This window comes from Anabrus simplex, chromosome 1 (assembly GCF_040414725.1).
Source record: "Anabrus simplex isolate iqAnaSimp1 chromosome 1, ASM4041472v1, whole genome shotgun sequence".
NCBI lineage: Eukaryota > Metazoa > Arthropoda > Insecta > Orthoptera > Tettigoniidae > Anabrus > Anabrus simplex.
In genome coordinates, this window is record NC_090265.1 from 420,784,111 (window position 1) to 420,808,087 (window position 23,977).

Genomic DNA, 23,977 nt, shown 5'->3' on the forward strand with positions numbered 1-23,977 from the left:
TGACACGTCTCTCCCCACTTCAGATATTAAAGTTGATGGGTCCCAACCATGATATCAACTGTTCTTCTATTAGCCCTTTCACTCAGTATCCATGGCAACATGACGCTCCTTTGAAAATATAGGCGGTGATCAGTTTGAATTATTCTGGTCGAAATACAGTAGCTGTGGTTACAACGCTTGAACACGTGCTCGCTTTTCCCACAATTTGATGTCTAAATTTGTCCTTCCTTCTTCCTCGGTGATGTGGCAAGATAGAGGAAAATCTACTGCAAGTTAAATTTAAACGAATGTTGCAAGAATCTAAGTTAATATTAGGATATTCAGCTCTCGTTTATAAGTCATAGTTACAAAGTAATGAAATGATAGTGAGCAAATGATCAAACATGAATTATAATAAAATTACATACGAAGATAAATATCATGACGTTAAATTCCTGAATTAATTACACATAATAAAATTAACATAATTACACTGTGACGTCTGGAACGTTACAACATGAATGGAATTATGACATCAAGATTGCATTAACCCTTTGGGATATAAGAAATTTCCCACCTACATCTTGCACAGTTCCAATTTAATATTAAGCAAGTATGGGAAGGATATGCTCACATAAGTAAATTTCTACACTAAATATATGAACTGTGCCTTATCAGCAATATTTTATGAAAGTGTGGACGCTTGGCGAATTCTGCTTCGTAATGATAGGAAGAGCCGACATCGAAGGATCAAAAAGCGACGTCGCTATGAACGCTTGGTCGCCACAAGCCAGTTATCCCTGTGGTAACTTTTCTGAAACCTCTTGCTGGAAACTCTCCAAGCCAAAAGGATCGATAGGCCATGCTTTCGCAGTCCCTATGCGTACTGAACATAGGGATCAAGCCAGCTTTCGCCCTTTTGCTCCACGTGAGGTTTCTGTCCTCGCTGAGCTGGCCTTAGGACACCTGCGTTATTCTGGCAGTGTCCTCGAATCGGATCATGTGAGGGAGTGCCGCACACGCGTGCGCAGGGAAGAATCCCAGACGCACGACGACGACATGACGGACGAGGGTCCACGATCACGATGCATCCTTAACACGCTTGGCTCGAGAATACCGTGACGCCAGAGCTGAAAGCCAGTGACGCACGCGCTCCGCCCAACCGACTAAGTAAAGAAACTATGAAAGTAGTGGTATTTCACCGGCGATGTTGCCATCTCCCACTTATGTTACACCTCTCATGTCTCCTTACAATGCCAGACTAGAGTCAAGCTCGACAGGGTCTTCTTTCCCTGCTAATTCTCCCAAGCCCGTTCCCTTAGCAGTGATTTCGCTAGATAGTAGATAGAGACAATGGGAATCTCGTTAATCCATTCACACGCATCACTAATTAGATGACGAGGCATTTGGCTATACCCTATCACCAGCCACCCACCGGTGAAACTTCCCTCATTTCCCACTCAGGAGGACGAGGTACCCTGTCGTGAGTATAGATCAGACGTGAGGCCGACTCACATTTCGCCGAACGTCTAGCAGAACTAACGAGTCTGCCTGTCCTAGCGGCCAACCTCCCACAGCCAAGGCGGGAGTAGAGGATTATTTTGGGAGAATTAAGAGAGTCATAGTTACTCCCGCCGTTTACCCGCGCTTGCTTGAATTTCTTCATGTTGACATTCAGAGCACTGGGCACAGATCACATTGCGTCAACACTCGCTTGGGCCATCGCAAAGCAAGATTGCATTAACCCTTTGGGATATAAGTAATTTCCCACCTGCATCTTGCACAGTTCCAATTTAATAATAAGCAAGTATGGGAAGGATATGCTCACATAAGTAAAATGGTGAATTTCTACACTAAATATATGAACTGTGCATTATCAGCAATATTTTATGAAAGTGTGGTGCTTCCAGAGGCATTTGTTTGGGTGAAGTCCTGGGTTCCCTGGAGAGGTATCTCAATGAAATGATGTCTCATTTCCACCTCCTTTCTCTTTCCTGTCAGAACACATGGCACAGTCCTTTGTTTTTTTTTCTTTCTTGGCCTCACAAACATCTATGATATGTAGCTTCTCATTCAGACAAAATTCTTCGGCTCAGCTGCTTTGTGAATCGTACTTGCGTGCATTTTGCTTCGTAACATCCGCCATAAGCCCGATGATAACTAGATCCCTGAAAGGCTTCTGACTAACTTCCCACTTATTTTCTGCCTTTTAATGCATATTATATAGCTGAAAACTGTTCACTACAGCTACCAGCTTCTTTCCTGTATTATATTCTATAGCACTGTTGTAAGAATACTCTGAAAAATCACGGTCACCTCCTTCATTTATCACCCCCTGCAAAACTGTTTTCGCCACTGTCTTTCATGTCAAAAAGATCAAAAACATATCAGATGTACGGCTTTTCAGGCGTTTGCTCTATTACCAGCGTTTCGTCTTAGGTCTGACACTAGACTCATCAGAGTGGGATGTGTCAGACCCTACCCACTGACGCTGGGGTGTATGCCTTACATCTGATATGTTTTTGACATTTTTGACATGCTCTATTGGTGAAAAATATCTAATTCCCTCCATGGGAACTTAGAATTTTCCATTCTGTCTTCCATCTCAATTTCCTCCTCCTCACTCAAAAATATTGTTCTCATATTCGGGAACACTAATTTCACTTTCACAATCTGTCAAACAACGTCCGTAAATATCATCAGATTTCATGCCGCGACTGGTGGATGCCATGTTGGTAAGTATAAAAACCACAGAGGCGAACTATCTCCAAAGAATAAGCAACTCAGTTGAAACAAATTAACAGTACATGACAGCATGGCATAGAGAAATATCCAGGCTAAATACTAAATAAAGCTCAGCACCATTTTTTGTTCCAGAATATATGAAAAATATAACTTGAATAAGTATTCCTTTTCATCAGATGTAGTGATCTGTTGTTTAATTGGGTTTGAAGTGAGCGTTTGAAAAGGAAATATATGAAATAAATTATTGAGGAAAGAAGGGAAGCTAGAAGATCGAGATTAATATACAGCTATATGAGATTCACCCCTATGTTCCTCGTAAGTTGTGTCAGACTAGGTCTGACGTAGGACCGGAAATGAAAATTAAAGCTACTGGACTAAATCCAATATTGGACCACAAAGAGTTAATTAGCGGTACATTGGCACTGCCTGTGGCTCCAAGTAGCCTATGCAGTAGCCTCCACTATACGCAGTAGGCGTCTTGGTAGGTGTGTTAGTTACTAACTGATGAGCCCAAATTGGCACAGTGGGGTGAAACATTGGCAACCAAGACTGAGTTAGCTGGAAAATTTATAATAAGCAGGGATTGCCCATGGATGTATTTAGCCTCTCCCATCCACAGGGTACCATACTGTCTTGAAGAGCTGTAGCGATTATATTTAGCGGAGTGAAGATACTTTCACTCAGTCTTGCTTTTCTACAACATCTTCTGAACAGGTAGACCAAGTTATCTGAAAACAGATCTTAAATACCGGTACTGTACTTGTTGTCGCCAAGCAGTATCTCTACAAGGTCAAATACCTCTTGGCTGCCGAGTTTCCCAATTTACTACACAATAACTTAGGGTACCGTCAAAGGGGGTGATTTCGGACGGTTTTGAGGTTATTTTCATCTTAACTCGTGAAGGGAATCTTAAATTGCATTGTTTATCATCCTAATAACAAGGAACATACCCAATTAATACAATGCTCTACAAACGAAAAATATGCCAACATGTGTTCCTGAGAAAACAAAAAGGAGTGCCTGAATTCACCCTGTGCCCTATCAAAGGGTAGAGAGGGGTCCACCTATTCATTATCATTAGCTTGTATAGTGTCCTATATAATTGGGACTAGTATTGGGTCTTCTTCAGCCATGATTCAATTTGAAAACATTTGCTCACATACAACCAATAATAAAGAAAACAATCTGGTATGTCTCAATTTAAAATATTGATGAAGTCCAACAACACATCCAAATTGAAACCAAATCACACATCAAAACTGCTGCAATTGGTGCCGAACTATGTCGTTGCTCCTTCAGCAACCAAACATTCCTGAGCTGATCTGGACGTTGGCATTCCCCATCTGTATGGACGAGCCATTTGATTTATAAATTATGTTTTGTTCAATAGTAATATGGGTAATGGTTTGTATGTAGCTTGAAGGGGAACATTCATAACTTGAATAAGTATTCCTTTTCATCGGATGTAGTGATCTATTGTTTAATTTGGTTTGAAGTGAACATTTGAAAAGAAAATATTTGAAGTACATTTTTGAGAAAAGAAGGGAAGTTAGAAGATCAAGATTAATATACAGCTACATGAGACTCACCCCTATATTCCTCGTAAATTGTGTACACTTGGCACGGACATCAACACCAGGTTGACTGTTGAGAAGGAGCAGGAATATAGCTTATGACAGGGGTTGGAGGAGGGATGTTTGAGGGCAGGCAGGTGGGGGGGTGGGTAGGTAGGGATGAACTGATTGGCAGATTTAACATGTTCCCCCCCCCCCCCCCCCCCGTTTACACTTTACATATTTACGAATGATTATATAAAACAGAATATTAGGTTTTTCATTTATTTCATTAATATTATGGTTAGGGTTAGAGTACTGTTATAAATGAATGTAACAGTTCTCCAATATGTTGAGCATGGTGCTTTTCTTATCCACTTTCAATATGCTTAAATCTTGGTCAATTGATGCAAAATTATGTTGTGATGTGTCATGGCAGAGAAACGATCCTGTTTGTCCTATATATGTCATGTACTTTCACAGCTATTGCACTGTAGTTTGTAGACACCTGATTGAGAAAATTTATTAGTCTGATTGATAGTACGTGTTAAGAAATTGGAAAAATTATTATTTGTTTTAAAAGCTATTTGTTGGTTCTGTTTCTTGAAAATAATAGTAATTTGGTATATGTTTATATTATTGAACGTGAGGGAGAAATACTTATTTTGTTTATTGATTCTCTGGTTAAAGTAGATCTTCGATGTCTTAGTTGTGTTGATGATTTTGTTGATAAATTGAGCATTATACCCGTTTGATTTAGCTATTGATCGTATAACATTTAGTTCATTTTGAAGGTGTCTTTTGGATAAAGGGATGGTGAATGCTCTATTTACCATACTATAGTATGCTGCTTTTTTATGGGATTGGGAATGGAGAGAATCATTTTGAATTGTACTAACCGTCTGAGTTGATTTTCTAAAGATACGATAAGATAGAAGGTTGGGATGTCTAGTAATACTTGAATCTAAATACTTTAGATTCTGTTGGGATTCGATTCCAGTGTAAAATTGATATGCGGATCTAGGGAGTTTAAACTGAGACATACCAGATTGTTTTCTTTATTATTGGTTGTATGTGAGCATATGTTTTCAAATTGGATTGTGGCTGAAGATTGAAACTAGTCCCAGTTATATAGGACACTATACAAGCTAATGGTATTGTAAAGGTGGACCCTTCTCTACTCTTTGATAGTGATCAATTGTCAATACGGACCATAATGAAATTCATAACATGCTTTTTAAACCACTGCCTGAAGTTTCGAAGTGTATTCAGTGATTTCGGACACAAATAGTCCTTTATTTTAATTCTACATTCTTTCTGCTTTAGTTTTATGATATTTAAAGTGTTCTGAGGGTGCCCAAAATATGACTAGCTGGTTAAAATCATTGTAATGATAAACTGAATGTATTAGTGATTGATCTTTACTTTCTGACAAGGTAAATGTAAAATTTTCCAGTATAAATTGAAATATTAACAGTTATAAACTTCACAGAAATCCTAATGAAAGATCTTAATAATTTTTCTTACAAGCGACACAAATTGCAATGTAAAAAAAGAAAAAGGTTGATACAATGAACATGTAGCTGCCATGGCCTATAAATCTAATATTTTCTCTGAAAATAAATATTCCTCTCTTCTCAACTTGGGTGGAAGTATTTTCAAAATTTGTTCTTTAGCTATTGTATCCTTATCGAGGAAGTTAGGGAACACAAACCCATTTCTGCTGTTTTTATCTGGGCGCAAGTATTTGATATCCACATCCCTTGAACGAATATTTGAGGCTATGCCAAATTAAGGCCTTGAATACTCTTTGTTCCTCAATAATCTGCAACAAGGAAAGCCTCTTCTTGTAACATCAGAATATCATTACCTGCATTGTGTGTTTCATGGCATTCATTTTTACTGCTATTGCCAGCACTATCACTCGTTTCTGCACTGCTTTCATCTTGGCGAAAGTCACGGCAAAAAACCGAATTCCCAGGAAGAACATTCATTTGCGGGGGCAGGAATGCCAGTGCACACCACAAATTTTCCAAAGTAAGAAGTTAACACGTAATAAAAACTGCAGAACGCGGGAAACATAACCTCAAGGTCAAACTACGAAGGATCAAATATACAAACAGGTAGAGACCCTCTTTGAGGCAGCTCTACTTCAGGGAGTGGCGACCCTGCCCACGTGAGTCCCAGAGCACAGTGACCCAGTGTGTAACATCTGGTACGGGTCCCAGCTCAGGGTGATGAGCGAAGACCTCAACGGCATTTACAGCAGAGAAGGTGGACTTTGGTACGATGTAAGTGGCGGAGGAGGCAGCCTAGTACTTGGGATTAATGGAGTGCAGTTACCAAAACTACTCTGAGTGTCTGAACCCATAAAGGGCAGCTCAGCGGCAGCATCTGATCTCCATGTTAGGAGTGGCTGTGAACCTAACTCCTCTGAGGCTAACAACCTCAGTTGTATGTACCTCTTATCGAGGTCTAGGCATCGGCCCCAAGCCAAAATAATTTGACTCAGCATGATGGAAAAATCTAGCATAGGCACTACCCCAGGTGGTAAACAATCCACCGTTGTCAGGAACAATGTCAGCGAGCCTTTGGATTCTGAGAGCTCACACCAGCATGCAAGAGATTAAAGAGCAAGAGAGTAACTCACTTTGCAACTTTCAACGTCAATTCACTCCTTACAGTTGGAACACTCAAACATCTGACCAATACCTTGTCCAAACAAGACATCATGATAACAGCATTACAGGAGACCAGATTTACAGATGAGTCAGCTTTTGAATTACAAGGGTACAGGATTTTGAAAGGAAAACCCAGGCAAGAGAGTGATGAAAAATGTCCCTCACCTGGGAATGGGTTTTATAATCAATAAGCAAATCCTAGGAGCAATCACAGACTTCACTTCCAGGAACGGCAGGATTTCCACCCTTTCCTTCAAAGGAGCAAATAAGCTCTACATGCTAGTCAACGCACATGCACCTACAAATGAGAGCAACAAGAAAGACCCGGAGAAAGTAGAGGAATTCTGGGAAGACTTGGAGGAAACTATATCCAAGGTACCAACCAACAATGTGATTATACTCCTTGGAGATTTTAACACACAACTGGAGAAACAAAGGAGATTCAGAGCCATCACTGGAGAAAATCCAGCCCAAAAAGGAATAATCAAAATGGAGGGCGATTGATAGAGTTATGTAGGACCATCAATCTGGTCATGAAATCTACACCACTCAAGACACCTCCCAAGAAAACATGGATATCTCCTAACCCCAACCTAGAAGAGTTCACATAGCAATCTCAAAACATGTGGAAAAGGAGATCCAAAATATCAAAGTCCTGAGGGATGCAAATTTAGATTCGGATCACTTCCTCTCCGATCAAAGTCAAGATCATCCCAAGATCCCAGAAAAACAGGAACACAACTCGAACAACAAAGTTTGACAGAGAAAATCTCAGAATACACAAAGATTTTGAAACAGAATTAAACAAAAGACAGTATCAGGGATGGGAACAGTTGAAAGAGGCTATGATTGATTCTGTAAGAGTCACAGTTTCTCCAGAGAAATAGAGGAAACATGCATGGTGGTCATCTGAATGTGATGATGCAATCGAAGAACGCCGAAAGGTGTGGGTGAATTAATGTTCCCAGCAAACACCAGAGAACCAAAGAAGTTCCAGGAAACAAGGAAAAGAACATTCAAGATCATCAGGAATCTGAAGAGAAAGAATGAAAAGGAACGCTTGATTCAGACTGAACAGGATTTTCAAAAAAAAATAACACTCGAGACTTTTACAAAACATTCAGAACACCTTCAGAAACCAAGAAGGAAAAGTAGCTCACAGTGATGTGGAGAACTGCCAGATTCCGACGACTACTTCACAAAACTCAAATGTGAGCCACCATCTCAGAAATTTGACTACAGTCACAAGGAACCAAACCCAGACTCGGACCCTCCAACTGTGGACGAAGTCACGAGAATCATCAACACCTTAAAGAACAACAAGGCACCTGGAGAAGATGGGATTATTGCAGAACTTTGGAAATATGCTGACAACAGAGCGATCGTTGAACTGACAAGAATCCTACACAATATCTGGGAAGAAGAGAAGCTGCCAGATGGATGGACATCAGCGTTAATGCAACCCTCTTCACAAGAAAGGAGATAAGGCAGACGTCAACAATTACAGGGGAATATCGCTACTACCAGAGACATATAAGATCTTTTCAAAGCCACTGCTAGATAGAGCAGAAAAACAACTGGAACCACAAATTGGACAGTCTCAAGGAGGTTTTAGAAAGGGCAGGTCATGTGCGGAACAGATCCTGAACCTGAAGTTGATCACAACATACCAGAAACAGAGGAACAAGAAATTCGTGCTCACATTTGTGGACTTCAAGAAGGCCTACGATTCGGTAGATAGAGAAACACTGATCCGTATCCTAGAAGCAAAGGGTCTAGATAGGAAGACCAGAGAGCTCATTAAACAGACTGTGACTGACAAAACATCCAAGGTCACGTTCAGGAGGGTATTATGAGAATCCTTTAGGATTAAAACAGGGGTCAGACAGGTGATGGGCTTTCTCCCCTTCTATTCAACTGTGTTCTTGACAAGGTCATTAGAGAGTGGCGCAAGAAAATGCAAGGAATAGGTGGTAAACGAACGTGATATAAGAATAGAGGGACTGTAGTCTACTGCCTAGCCTTAGTGGATGGCATTGTGATTCTGTCAGAGTTAATAGAGGAGGCACGGAACCAGATTGCCCAGCTCCACGAACAAGCAAGGAAGGCAGGCTTACGGATCTCCTTCGAGAAGACACTGTACATGACCAACATTGAAACAGCACCCAGAGGGATGACAGTGGAGGGAGGGAGGGAGGATTTGTTAAGTAGAGAAATTTAAATATCTGGGAGAGTGGATAGATAACAACCTGTCACAGAAAGAGGCACTGAAATCGAGAATCAACAAAATGACTTGGCATACAAGCTAAGTATGAACACCTATAACAAGAAGAAGATCTCAATCAATGCAAAACTCAAGACATTACCAGACAGTGATCCATCTAGAAGACTTATATGCAGCTGAATGTTTTAACCTGATAAAGGTAGGATTGGTCAAGAAGTTAGAACTGGTAGAGCAAAAAATTCTAAGGAAGATACTGGGAGCCCAAAGAACAGAGGATGGATCATACAGAAAGAAAGAAAACCAAGAACTGTACCACAAGATAGAAAAGATCTCAGACACCATTCGGAAAAGGAGAGCCATGTTCTTTGAACACATGTACAGAATAGACCCGAGAAGACTGACCAACCAGATTAGTAAGGTTTATTGAGACCAGGAAAACTGTGGTACGCTGGCATCAGGAAGTGAAGAAGGACCTGAGGGAAATGGGAATACAAGGATCGGAAATAAGCAACAGGGAAACTTACAAGTCGAAAATAAAGAACACAAAGAGTTTCCAAGAAAAATATAGTTTGCAGACCCAAACACCATGGACGGAAGAGACAAGAAGGTTGCAGAGTGAAAGAATGAAGGATTACTGGGCACAGATCAAAGCCCAGAAGCAGCTGAAATCAAATTAACGTGGTCAAAAGTTGGACAAAACGAAAGAAAGAAAGAAAGAAAGAAAGAAACAAACAAACAAACAAACAAACAAACAAACAAACAAACAAACAAACAAACAAACAAACAAACAAACAGGATTTTAGTTTTATTAAAATTCATTTATTGAAAGACACAAGGCAATTACAATTTATTTTTCCACATTGTTTCCAGCTTTGGAAATGCATTTGTCCCAGCGTATGGGCAGCGTTTTGATGCCCTCATCGTAAAAAGAACAGGGTCGTGTCACCAGCCAGTTGCGCACAAAGTCTTCCACACTCTCGTCATCTTCAAATTGTTGCCCTCCTAGAGCTTCTTTAAGTGGTCCAAACAAATGGAAATCGCAGGGCGATAAGTCCGGGTTGTAAGGAGGATGATCAAGTGTAGTCCAGTGCATTTCCTGTAGCTTGGAGACAGTTAGAGCTACACGGGGCCGCGCATTGTCATTAAGGAGGATGACCTGTCGAATCGATTGGTCTCGGGCAGCGATATGCAACCCTCACCTTATTCAACAGCTTGCAGTAGTAAGCAGCATTGAATGTGCGTCGCTCTTGCAAAAAATCAATTAGCAATAATGTCTTTAACTGCACAAATGTTTTCGTATGTAATGCTGGTCCGAGGACGGCGACTATGTTGCCAATTTTCCACATGTTTTCGTCCCTCCTTGAAATTTTTATGCCAGGCAAACACACACATCCTTGACAATGTTTGATCAATGAACTGTGCGGTCAATCTCTGGCGAATTTCCACTACTGTAACTCCTTCACAAGCAAGAAATTTTATAATTATGCATTGTGCAGTGGAGGGGTGCATCTGTTGCTCCGACACTGTGAGCATTACTGACAAAATGGCGGAAAATATCTAACAGCACGCTCTCCCCACTCCTAACAGTCCTGCCTAAGCAAAGCAGAAGCGCGGAGCCAGTCCTACAAACTGTTGATGTTCAGGAACAAAAATCCTGTTTATATTTGATCGACCTCGTAAAATGCATGCGGAAGTGCAAAGCAGCGGCAACTCGTTGCCATGCAACAAAAATGGAAAATCTACCATACTGTCTGAAACTACCTCTGTGTCCGAAATCACCCTGTTTGACGGCAATTCATTCTGCAACCAAAATTATCGCAATAGATACAAGCAATTTTTTCAGAGTGCTGATGGTTTAGTACAATTTATTGAACACTATACAGTCTGTATCAGCACATTTTATAAAATATTTAAACCATAACTGTCCTTCAGAATATTTCTCCATCCTTAGTAGATAGGTACATTAAAATTTTAAAAATGTAAAATTTACATTAGTGTCATCCAAATATTTAAAATTGATGTCGCTGTAAAGTAACAAACCAAAAATGTAATACTACCGAAATGGTTAACATATCCTGCCTCAAATGTTACTTGCTTACTGATTGGCCTTCACGGCTTGTGTGGGTGGTGAGAGCTTGCGTTAACGTCATCCAAGGTTCCTTTTTTTTTACTACTTATTTATCGCCATATAGGCGATCTGCACATCTGTGAGAATGGAGCCCTACCTAAGATGAAGTCTGATGTTGAAGACTGCACAAATACCCAGTCCCCAAGCCATAGAAATTAACTAATGAAAGTTAAAATCCCTGACCTGACCGGGAAACAAACCCAGGATCCCTTGAACCAAAGGCCAACAGGCTAACCATTTATTCATGGAGCTGGATGACAAAAAAATAAAGTAAGTATACTGCCTGCTGCTAGCTAAAAGAAATTGTCAATTGGCAGTATTGGGGCATATTTTTCTTTTTCTTAACAGTTCATTATTCACTTGAAAAATGGAAATCCACAGCCTGTTTCCAGTCATTAGACCGAGTTAGGAATGGAATGAATGAAGCCCCCATCTAGCGGTGTGGATAGGAATTGTGCCAGATGATGAAGCCTGTCACACTCCTCTGGGGCAATGATTAATGAATGACAGATGAAATGATATTGGAGAGAGTTGCTGGAATTATATATGACAGGGAAAACCGGAGTGCCTGGAGAAAAACCTGCCTGCCTCCGCTTTGTCCAGCACATATCTCTCATGGAGTGACCAGGATTTGAACCATGAAATCCAGCGGTGAGAGGCCAGCATGCTGCCGCCTGAGCCATGGAGGCTCTACAGTATTCACTTGTTTCAATCAATTATCCATCTGACACACTTAAACAGAAAAATTTATTCAGGGCGCACCCAATTATTCTATGCAATACAAGTAAATGATATTTAAAACTCACTTGATCATTTTATCTGATTACTGTATTTAAATAATCGGATGGACGTTATTCAATTATTAAATCTGATTATGTCATCACTACAGCTGAATGATATTTGAAAATCATTTGATTATTTAAGTAATCAGATGGAAGTTATTAGATTATTAAAAGTATTCGATTATCCTATCACTACAAACCAATGGAGACTCTTTTCCCATGCCTTTTCAGTGCGATGTCCATTTGCTCATGAACAGTGTTGTTTTTGATACGATGCAGGAGCGCAACGTCCATTAACAACAAGGCATACTCATTTTCCAAGTTGTATAGTTGACGCTCCATAGCTTTGTCAGCTGGTCTACATTCAACACAGTACAAAGCAACAGGATGTATTATAATAAGGTATATTTTGGACTTCAAATGTAGGGGCATCGTTCTGTCACAGAGTACACCTATGACTTCCCTCTATCTCATCCATGCTGCCTTTATCGTACTTTGTACTTCGTCACCTATCCCACCATCGGTTTGTAGGAGAGATCCTAGATACCTGAAGCTTTTGGTCTTTGTTAAGGGTTTTCCATCAACTTTTGGACCCGTTGCTTGGGATGGTTTCCAGGTATTCGGTCTTGTTTTTGTTCAATCTAAGACCGTACTGTGAGAGATGGCTATTTCAACCTTCAACTCTACGCTGCAATCCCCTTCTGGTGGTATCAGCAAGTGAGAAATCATCTGCATATAATTGAGTAAGGGACACTCCTTTGCAGGACCTGTGTGATTGTATCCATGACAAGGACAAAGAGCAATGGGGACAGTGTGGAGCCTTGGTGTACACCGACTTTCATTGGGAAGCTCTCCAAGATGCCAACAGCGCAACTTACAGAACAGAACTTGTGTTGTTTGTGTATAGCGTTTTAATCCAATCAATAAACATTTCTGGTACACCATGGTCACAAAATGCATACCAGATCTAACGGTGTGGAACATGGTCAGAAGCATTTTTAAGATCAAGGAAGTCAATATGCAGTGTTTGTTGTTTCTCTCAGTCCTTTTTAATGAGCATTCTGGCAGCAAAGATTACATCAGTTGTTCCAGCATCCTTGATAAAACTGGACTGATGATTTCATGCATTCGATCAAGAATTCTCTCAAAGATCTTCACTGTGTGCAACAGGAGGTGAATTGGACGGTAATTTGCACATTTACTACTTATTTATCGCCATATAGGCGATCTGCACATCTGTGAGAATGGAGCCCTACCTAAGATGAAGTCTGATGCTGAAGACTGCACAAATACCCAGTCCCCAAGACTGCACATCTGCACAGTACATATCTGCTTAAAGATAGGCACAGTGATGCTTGTAGCCCAATCACTGGGAACAGAGCCAGAGTGAACTATGGCATTGAAAAAGTTGGTCAGCCAGTTGACTGCAGGTCTTTGTAACTTCTGAAAGGAAATTGGGGTTCATAAATTATGCAGGGGTGATAATTATGCAAGAAAATATGTCTATGTATCATTTGTTAACATCTGCTTCCAAGTACATATCTACTATGTATATATCTGATTATAGCTCGAAGGGAATTCCAGGAGCTTATGGTTGCAGGTACAATTTATTGAACACAATACAGACTATATCCGCACATTTGTACTATCCTCAGTGGATTCATTAAAAGTATTTAAAAAACATAAAATTCATATTATTGTGTCATCTAAATATTAAAAATCGATTATGTCACTGTAAAAAGTAGAATACTACTGAAACAGTTAGCATGTCCTGTACTACCAAATAATGTTATGATGAAGACATACCTTATAAGTTGCGATTGACAGAACGCCCTGCTTCAACAGTTACTGGCTTATTGATCGGTAGTTTCCGAATCATACTTGCTGGAATACCGTATTTAAGCGAATAATTCCCGCCGCCAAATAATCCCTGCACCCTAATTTTTAGGAAGGTTCATTAAAAAAAAAAAAAAAAAAAGAAATGAACTAAAATATTTTCCATTGAAAGAGTAACGTAGGCATAAACAAACATTTCATATCACTCCACGAGGTCCACGTGATCTTTACCCAAAAATGAACATGTAAATTTATGGATATAACTACTTTACTGCTATAAAATACCATGAAAATTAGCAAGTAGGCCCCGACAGGTATTTCATTAATCTAAACTTGCAATAGGATCAATTCCCTGTAGAAGATCCGTTGTCTTTTGCATCTCTAGAATCCTCTCCTAAATTACTTACAAATTCGTCACCCTCCAAGTCTAAAACACTTCTCACACGCGATCTCTTTTTATTCGGATAGTAACACAACCAGTGGTGAATAATATTCTTTTCATGCAATGTAAAACTTGAAACCAACACACCAGTGAACTTGGATGTTAGTTTTGCAATACAGTAAAACCATGTTATTAAGTGATTTCGTATTAACCACCAACTCGTAATTCAGAAATGCCAACTCTTGCCACATCACAAAATATTCTTAACCCACTACTGCATGCAACTGACATTGATTCACAGTTTAAACCTTTCAAATGTCATGGAAAAAAACTACTTCCAAAATGTATCCAACAAGGTGCATTTCGAGTATTTAAATAATGAACTTGGATAACTCACTAGCAAACACCTCACGCAACAAAAGAAAAAAATTCAAAGGAGGAGAAATCTATGCTGTCTTCCCTGTGCAAGTACTTTATTCACTGGAATACTGTACTGTATTGTATGCATTTTAGATGCCTTGTACTTGCACGGAAAGTACCCAATGCCCTTAAAACATTGTGGCTTATCGAACTTTCCTATGACAAAAGGAGGAAGTCTTTTGCTCCGTCTACATTGTAACACAGTACAGTGACCCCCATCTCCTTTAAAATCATACGTCCGTTTGGGCTCAGCAGAAAAGAAAAAAAAAGCAGTTTCATCGGCATTGACAATACTGTTTGGTGCGTATGAATTAATTATAATTATGAGCCGCACTTTTTCGCCAAATGTCTGCATCACCAGTGTTCGTGGATTCTGCTTCTCCGCACACTACCTGATAAGTGATATTGTGGCATTCCTTAACCCTTCTGAGCGGGAGAATTTAAAAATCTACCCTTCACTGGATGCGGGAGGATCTTTCACTGAGCATTTAAAGGCTAGCATACCTGTGCACCAAACTGATTTATACCATATCTCTGTTAATTTCCAATCAATTTTGATTATATTGGAAATAGCTTTTTGGTCCACCATATGTAGTGTGCTTAATCTCGTCATTAAAGTAAGGTAACTTGCATATGGAAGCCGGCCCCCGTGGTGTAGGGGTAGCGTGCCTGCCTCTTACCCGGAGGCCCCGGGTTCGATTCCCGGCCAGGTCAGGGATTTTTACCTTGACCTGAGGGCTGGTTCGAGGTCCACTCAGCCTGCGTGATTAGAATTGAGGAGCTATCTGACGGTGAGATAGCGGCCCCGGTCTGGAAAGCCAAGAATAACGGCCGAGAGGATTCGTCGTGCTGACCACACGACACCTCGTAATCTGCAGGCCTTTGGGCTGAGCAGCGGTCGCTTGGTAGGCAAGGCCTTTCAAGGGCTGTAGTGCCATGGGGTTCGGTTTGGTTTGGTTTTAACTTGCATATGGACTGAAATCTGTATAAAGATATGAATCAAATAAGGGGCATGACAATGGTACAATTTTTCGAGAAGACTTAAAATCTAGTTTCAGTACTATTCCCATCAATATGAAGAGGGCTAAGGTAACATACATCTCATTTTCATTGACTGGAATCAATTCCTTTACTCTAGATCGAAATAGAAATAACATTCTACGGGACTTTATGTGCTGCTAAGTGTAGTGATTTGTTTCCATTACACTCAGCTCCACGAATTCAAGTAAAAAACGTTTGAAAGACTTTACTGGTTACACGACATTTAGAACTAAACCTTGAAGTGAAAAGACCTTTCAAAATGTTTATTTCTTATGCAATTATCCATGTACTTTACTGGTTACATGACATTTAGAACTAAACCTTGGGGTGAAAAGACCTTACAAAATGTTTATTTCTTATGCAATTATCCATGCAATCTCAATAAAAATTACACGCAGCACTACCACATCTAGCACGAATAGTGTCAGAAACAACAATCTCTTCTGTATTATTTTGGCCTCATCACGGTCTAATTTGGCAATATCAACATCACTGTCATCAGAATCATCGCTACAATTATACTACACCCATAATCACTAAAACATTCATTTAATATTCCTTGTATAACATCGCTATTGCATGAAAAGTACAATAGCAAATAGTCTATGAACTTTACACATCAATAATGAGGTGAAAAATTGTTAAAATGGATCCATTGTTATATGAAATAAAAGAATGAAGCTTTATCTAGATGGCTGTGAAGCGAACTCTGACATAGTTCAAACGAAACTCATGAGATGGAACAACAATCCAGATGTGGCGCAATGTGTGTCCGATACGTCATTCCACAGCAGCAGACGGCTACTGCATGACGTGTTACACATCACTCTACGCTGTTGGGTTAAAATGCCAAATACAAAAGAATTGCAATTTCACTCGAACTTAGCAACTATAAAACACACGATAGACATACCAAAGTGAATGAAAGTGCGGAAAGCTACTCTTGCACATTCCGCAAGACGTATTCTATTGTGATGCAGAGCAATTTTGAATTTAAATTACTCAGTAAAATACTAATTTTTTTTTAAATTGTAAAGGCAGATTAGAATTAAAAGTCTGAATATTTTTTCGTTTAAATATGACATATGGGGACAGTTTTATTCCATCTGCGGTTGAACAAAGCATAACTGTACACTTTACATAAAAAACTAGGTGAGCAAGGAGCGTGTTGCCTACCTTGACGCAAATAAAACCCACACCCCAATTTCGTGCCTCAATCTTTTTTTTTTTAAATATTCAGGGGATTATTTGCATAAATACGGTGAGTTCATGCACACTTTCCACCTACCAGCACGGATAAGAGTTTTCTCACATTGTCCTTGAATAACTTCTTTATCGAAATGTCCAAGGGTTGAAGTACTGATGTCAATCCACCAGGTATTACTGCCGGTTTTTATGGTCTCCAATAATTTTTTAGCGTGTTCACTGAGGTTACCACAAAAACTGTACAACATGAGGAGGGCTGGGTTTCGAAGAAGAGAGCCTACTCAATTTGCCTATGCCATTTGTATCCAATTTTGTACGAGTGATCCACCCCTTTTCTCGTGGAAATTTTACTTTCGGCATTGTTTTTCATTTCAGAACATAAGATGCGTGCTTTCTGCCATCAGCTGTACCAAGCATTACATCTCTTAGGATGAAGTTCTGCGGTATTTGAAATGCCAGGTTTTGCAGTAGGAAGGTTGCTACTTGACATTTATTTCAGAACACATCTGGAACTGTGCAATGAATCGAGAAAGTGGGTGCGTCAAATACACAAAAATTTCTTCCCCCCCACCTTCTCTTTGAATGCTTCTGAATAATTCACCTATAAGTGCAGTCATGCTGGAAGGCAAATTATGGTGTAGATGTTGATTCCCATAGGGAACCTAAAATATTTGTCCTGAATGAGTAAATTTATAATACCAATATAATGGTCCGTTATTGGACATTATAAATTTTCCAGCTAACTCATTCTTGGTTGCCTGTGTTTCGCCCTCGTGTGCTAAGTTAGGCTCGTCAGTTGGGACTTAGCACACCACCCAAGACGCAAGGCTAGTGCATACCATGGAGGCCACTGCATAGGCTACCTGAAGCCACCAGCAGTGCCAATGCACTATGAGAGCTATGTCTCACTTCCAAAAATAGATGCCTGCCTGGCCATCAAATGATGTAGATGTTGATTCCCATAGGGAACCTAAAATATTTGTCCTGAATGAGTAAATTTATAATACCAATATAATGGTCCGTTATTGGACATTATAAATTTTCCAGCTAACTCATTCTTGGTTGCCTGCGCTTCGCCCTCGTGTGCTAAGTTAGGCTCGTCAGTTGGGACTTAGCACACCACCCAAGACGCAAGGCTAGTGCATACCATGGAGGCCACTGCATAGGCTACCTGAAGCCACCAGCAGTGCCAATGCACTATGAGAGCTATGTCTCACTTCCTCCATGGTATGCACTAGCCTTGCGTCTTGGGTGGTGTGCTAAGTCCCAACTGACGAGCCTAACTTAGCACACGAGGGCGAAACGCAGGCAACCAAGAATGAGTTAGCTGGAAAATTTATAATGTCCAATAACGGACCATTATAGTGGTATTATAAATTTACTCATTCAGGACAAATATTTTAGGTTCCCTATGGGAATCAACATCTACATCATTTGATGGCCAGGCAGGCATCTATTTTTGGAAGTGAGACATAGCTCTCAGTGCATTGGCACTGCTGGTGGCTTCAGGTAGCCTATGCAGTGGCCTCCATGGTATGCACTAGCCTTGCGTCTTGGGTGGTGTGCTAAGTCCCAACTGACGAGCCTAACTTAGCACACGAGGGCGAAACGCAGGCAACCAAGAATGAGTTAGCTGGAAAATTTATAATGTCCAATAACGGACCATTATATTGGTATTATAAATTTACTCATTCAGGACAAATATTTTAGGTTCCCTATGGGAATCAACATCTACATCATTTGATGGCCAGGCAGGCATCTATTTTTTGAAGTGAGACATAGCTCTCATAGTGCATTGGCACTGCTGGTGGCTTCAGGTAGCCTATGCAGTGGCCTCCATGGTATGCACTAGCCTTGCGTCTTGGGTGGTGTGCTAAGACTCAACTGACGAGCCTAACTTAGCACACGAGGGCGAAACGCAGGCAACCAAGAATGAGTTAGCTGGAAAATTAATAATGTCCAATAACGGACCATTATATTGGTATTATAAATTTACTCATTCAGGACAAATATTTTAGGTTCCCTATGGGAATCAACATCTACATCATTTGATGGCCAGGCAGGCATCTATTTTTGGAAGTGAGACATAGCTCTCATAGTGCATTGGCACTGCTGGTGGCTTCAGGTAGCCTATGCAGTGGCCTCCATGGTATGCACTAGCCTTGCGTCTTGGGTGGTGTGCTAAGTCCCAACTGACGAGCCTAACTTAGCACACGAGGGCGAAACGCAGGCAACCAAGAATGAGTTAGCTGGAAAATTTATAATGTCCAATATAATACCAATAATATTGGTATTATAAATTTACTCATTCAGGACAAATATTTTAGGTTCCCTATGGGAATCAACATCTACATCATTTGATGGCCAGGCAGGCATCTATTTTTGGAAGTGAGACATAGCTCTCATAGTGCATTGGCACTGCTGGTGGCTTCAGGTAGCCTATGCAGTGGCCTCCATGGTATGCACTAGCCTTGCGTCTTGGGTGGTGTGCTAAGTCCCAACTGACGAGCCTAACTTAGCACACGAGGGCGAAACGCAGGTAACCAAGAATGAGTTAGCAGGAAAATTTATAATGTCCAATAACGGACCATTATATTGGTATGGCAAATTATGGTATCGTAATACACTGGTCTCAATCATATACTGTACTGTACATCTTCCATGTGCCATATACTGGTATACTGAAATTGCAACCAGTTGAACAATGTCACGTTCCATCTAGCTCATTACGACAGGGAATGCCCTAGGAACCTGACATACCCACCTGCCTTTCAACAAGCAAGGTGAGAGAGTGCTGCGACTAAGATAAGGGGAGGACTGAGCTGAGAGCAGGTGTGCATGCCGCAGAGTATACCTTTTTATACTAACACACGAAGAGAAATCGATGCAAGATATGAGCGGGGATTGTTTTTATTCCTCAATTAAATATAAAAAATTAAGGTGAGTGATATACACGATAGCAAGACATGCATGAGTAAATATAGAATATTCAAGTATATATACTAGTATAGTATATTCACCATGCCTGAATTATGGCATCAACATCAAACAATACCTACCTTCTGTTCAAAGATGGGACTGGAAAAGCTACGTAAGTCCCAACCTCTGATGAGTCCATCAGAGCCACCAGTGGCAAGGATATTTTGGTCATATTTACACCAGTCACAACTTAATACTTCTGCATCATGAGCCCGTAAAGTCATGGAAGCTCTCTGCGGTATATGGGAATTCCATATCCTTAGGGTACCATCACCTGAAAAAAAAAAGGAAAAAGAACAAATTGCAGAAGAATTTATATAAAGAGGAAAGTCACCATGATGATAATCTTCTTCTTTTACCACTTTTCCCACACATACTGGGTTGTGGATGCGAACTGTGTCACACATAAGGATTTGGCCCAGTTTTACAGCCAGATGCCCTTCCTGATGCCAACCTTTGAATTGAAGGCCTCAACGCTGACCATTCAGCCAAGGAAAAAATGAAACGGCATATGTCTTTTAGTGCCGGGAGTGTCCAAGGACATGTTTGGCTTGCCAGGTGCAGGTCTTTTGATTTGACGACCATAGGTGACCTGCGCGTCGTGATGAGGATGAAATGATGAAGACCACACAGACACCCAGCCCCCGTGCTAGCAAAAGTAACCAATGATGGTTAAAATTTACGACCCTGCCGGAATCAAACCCGGGACCCCTGCAACCAAAGGCCAGCACGCTAACCATTTAACCATGGAGCCGGATTCGGCCAAGGAGTCTGACCACTATGATAATACTGTATTTACTATTAATATTTTTCAAAATTACTGTGGTATAACCCTGTTCAGCTGTTGATTTTAACTGTGTTTTATGTTCTAAATTTTCTTTCTTTCTTTTTTTTCTGGACACATTTGTTATTAAGTGTCTTACAATTCCATTTTTACAATCAGGTATTTGTGGACAGCGATTTCTGTTTCAGTTATTAAGTTCTTTAAAGTAAGTTTGTTGAGTTTTTGTTCAAAACTATGTTTGGGACCTAATTCTGAAAGTAGCTTTATTTATCCAAAATGTTGATGACCGATTTACAGAATGTGTGTGATCTACTGTGTCTTCAAAACTGTTACAGTTCTGTTCATCTTTTAGTTTACTGAGTTTGCTCTGGATGTGTCAAGATTTTTCACTAGTCTTCTTGTCTATTCATAGATGTATAATCTAAAATACCTCCATTCTCGTTGACTATAATTGCCCACAAGTTGAATCTGTATGTGCGAAACTTCCTTGTTTAATTGGTCCTTTTTGGCATAAAGTGTCTTAATTTCATATTTCATTTTCAACCAGGGAATTCTGCCTATTTTGATCACTCACCGACTTTTAAAGGGCTGCCGACAGTGGGGCTCGAATCCACTATCTCCTGGATGCAAGCTCTCAGTTATGCGCCCCTAACCACATGGCCAACTCGTCTGGTACGCTGTACCTTAATTAAGGCCATGGCTGCTACCATCCCATTCCCAACTCTTTCCCATCCTTCCATCAGCGACAACCTTCGATATGTTAGTGCGACGTCAGCTCGAAAGACCTGCACCAGGCCTCTCCAGAGGCCACACGTCATTTATTATAAATTTATGTCAAATGGAAAAAGTACATTATATTAGCTTTAAGAATTCAACAAAATAATACTGTATATACGTGAATAATCTGCAAAAATATTTTTCAAAATTTGGTGGTAAAACGTTGGGGTGGTGGTATTATTTGCGTGAAGGTTGACACAGTGCTCCTGACATACAGAAATTTGGATGTTGGTATTTTACGCCCAGTCTGTTGGCAGCTCTCTTTCTTTCACATGTAAGAATCATGTCATTTACACATCGTGTCACTTGCACGGCGCGGCAGGAAGAAAGTACAGTGTGAACAAAAGTTGCAGTGCGTTATTGAAAGAAAAATAAAACTCATCTTTAACATACAAACTGTAACCGCTGGGCATTTCACGGATAGAAAGCAAAGTTTCCAGAATTCAAAAACAGGATACGCAAATATATGACTGAAAAAAGATAATTTGGATTTGTGGTCACGAGTGAAACATGACTGTTGAAAGTTATAGCAAGAGAATTAACAGTTATGGGTTTTAAGGCTGAGCATAAATGGCTCGTGTGGCCTAAAGACTTACCTGAGACAGAAGCAAAACATGAAGGAACATGCGGAGACCACATAGCATTGTAAACCAACTGAGAATGACCTAGGAACGTGGCTAAAGAGTTGGGTCGATTTGGATCCCACTGAAACAGAGATACTACAAGTGATTAACAAATTACTGTAACACCTTTCACTTATCAAGATTTTTACAAAGAAGAAAAAATTGATCATAAAACAAATAAAGAACTATAAGGATGTAATCTTGCTAGGAGAGAGAGAGAGAGAGAGACAGAGAGGGGTTGAGGGAGCAGAATAGGGAAATTTGTCATGAACAAGATGACATTTTTTGGACATTGGAGAGCACTCGCTTACAACCACCATACCTGGCATGCTCAAAGGACTCGACAATGATGACAAATGTTAAAATACATATCACTTCAAAGACTTATAAACTATTATAGCAGGTTATTTAAATCTGACAAAACCATGGATTCCATTATTCCTCACCAATTTCACACTGCAGTCCCATGATGCAGAAAGTACTAGCTGCTCTTGCCGACTTTGACTCCAGTCCACAGAATAAACCTCTTTCTTGTGCTCACGGAATGTTTGAGGAGGAAGCTGCAAACCATGAAGAGAGTGTGGCATGACAAAAATGTTTCTAATTTTCATAAAATGTTAATAATGGCCTACTCAAATGAATGAAAGTATAAACAGTTTCATATAAACAAACTTTTCTTTCAACGTTTGAGACTGAAGTGAATTAGTGCACACTAAAACATTCAGTTAGTTCCTTTTTTTTTGCTATCAGTTTTTATGTCGCACAGACTCAGATAGGTGTTACAGTAACAATGGGATAAGTTAGGTCTAGGACTTAGCAGGAAGTGACCATGGCAATAATGAAGGTATTTCAGAGCTGTCAACAGTGGGGTTCAAACTCTCTATCTCCCAAATGCAAGTGCACAGCTATGTGACCTGAACTGCATAACCAATTTGTTTAGTTTAGTTAGTTCCCCTTGTCTTAGGCATATTCACTAAGTTCAAAATTCAACTATATAGGCACTCAAAAAAAAAAAGAATGCAAGGTATTGTAAGTTCGTCGCATTTAATATTTGATCAAAATTTTAATTATTATCAAAATATAATTCACCTCCCAAGTAAATACAAACCCTGAAGATACACACAACAGACATTACATCTATAGATTCTATTGTTTCTGAGAGAAGTGTACCTGCGTGATATATCATGGGCTCATTCTATTTTGAGTGACTGTACAAGCAAAGAACTTCCCTCATAGAGAATGCGTGTTTTCTAAACAACATAAAACAGAGTCCCTATTATCTGAACTTAGGTGTGTACTTCACACCTGCCACTAAATTAGCTACAGTAAATATGATAAAATTGTCTTTCTGTCTGTAAATTCTTAATACTAACCTAATACTTGGTTTTTATTCTGGACAAATAAGGCCAATGTCAAGTTCAGTTTAATTTTTGTCAGTCTGTCTGTTACAGCATAATTGGAAAATAAATTGGCAGATTTTCATGAAATTTGATATTTAAGTTTAGGATAAGGACGAGTGGGATCTTAGCTATATAAATATATACCGGTACATAGATACATCTTCAATATAGACTGTTATGCCTTTCAGCAATCGGTCTGCAAACCTCTGTGAATTTACTAAACGCCTCCTCAATCTTCTACTTTTAACTCGCTCCGGACCTCTTTATCTTTAAATCATTAGAAACAGATTTTAATCATAGCCATCTTGGTCTCCATTTACCCCTTATACCCTCTATAACAGAGTCCATTATTTTCCTAGGTAACCTATCCTCTTCCATTCGCTTCACACGACCCCACCACCGAAGCAGATTCGTGCGTAGCTTGATCCATCGAGTTC

The 23,977-nt window shown here is 40.0% G+C and overlaps 1 protein-coding gene across 2 annotated transcripts in view; it reads right to left on the bottom strand.

Moving 5' to 3' along the window:
• Pex7 (Peroxin 7) overlaps window positions 1-23,977 on the bottom strand; it is a 94,885-nt gene that overhangs the window by 23,906 nt on the left and 47,002 nt on the right. For both annotated transcript variants that reach the window (XM_067135121.2, XM_067135120.2), the window contains exons 4-6: window positions 22,587-22,700; window positions 22,114-22,222; window positions 20,037-20,230 (exon numbers count right to left, since the gene is read on the bottom strand). In XM_067135121.2, coding sequence (XP_066991222.1) covers window positions 20,037-20,230; window positions 22,114-22,222; window positions 22,587-22,700 — 417 coding nt within the window. The remainder of the gene's footprint in view (window positions 1-20,036; window positions 20,231-22,113; window positions 22,223-22,586; window positions 22,701-23,977) is intronic.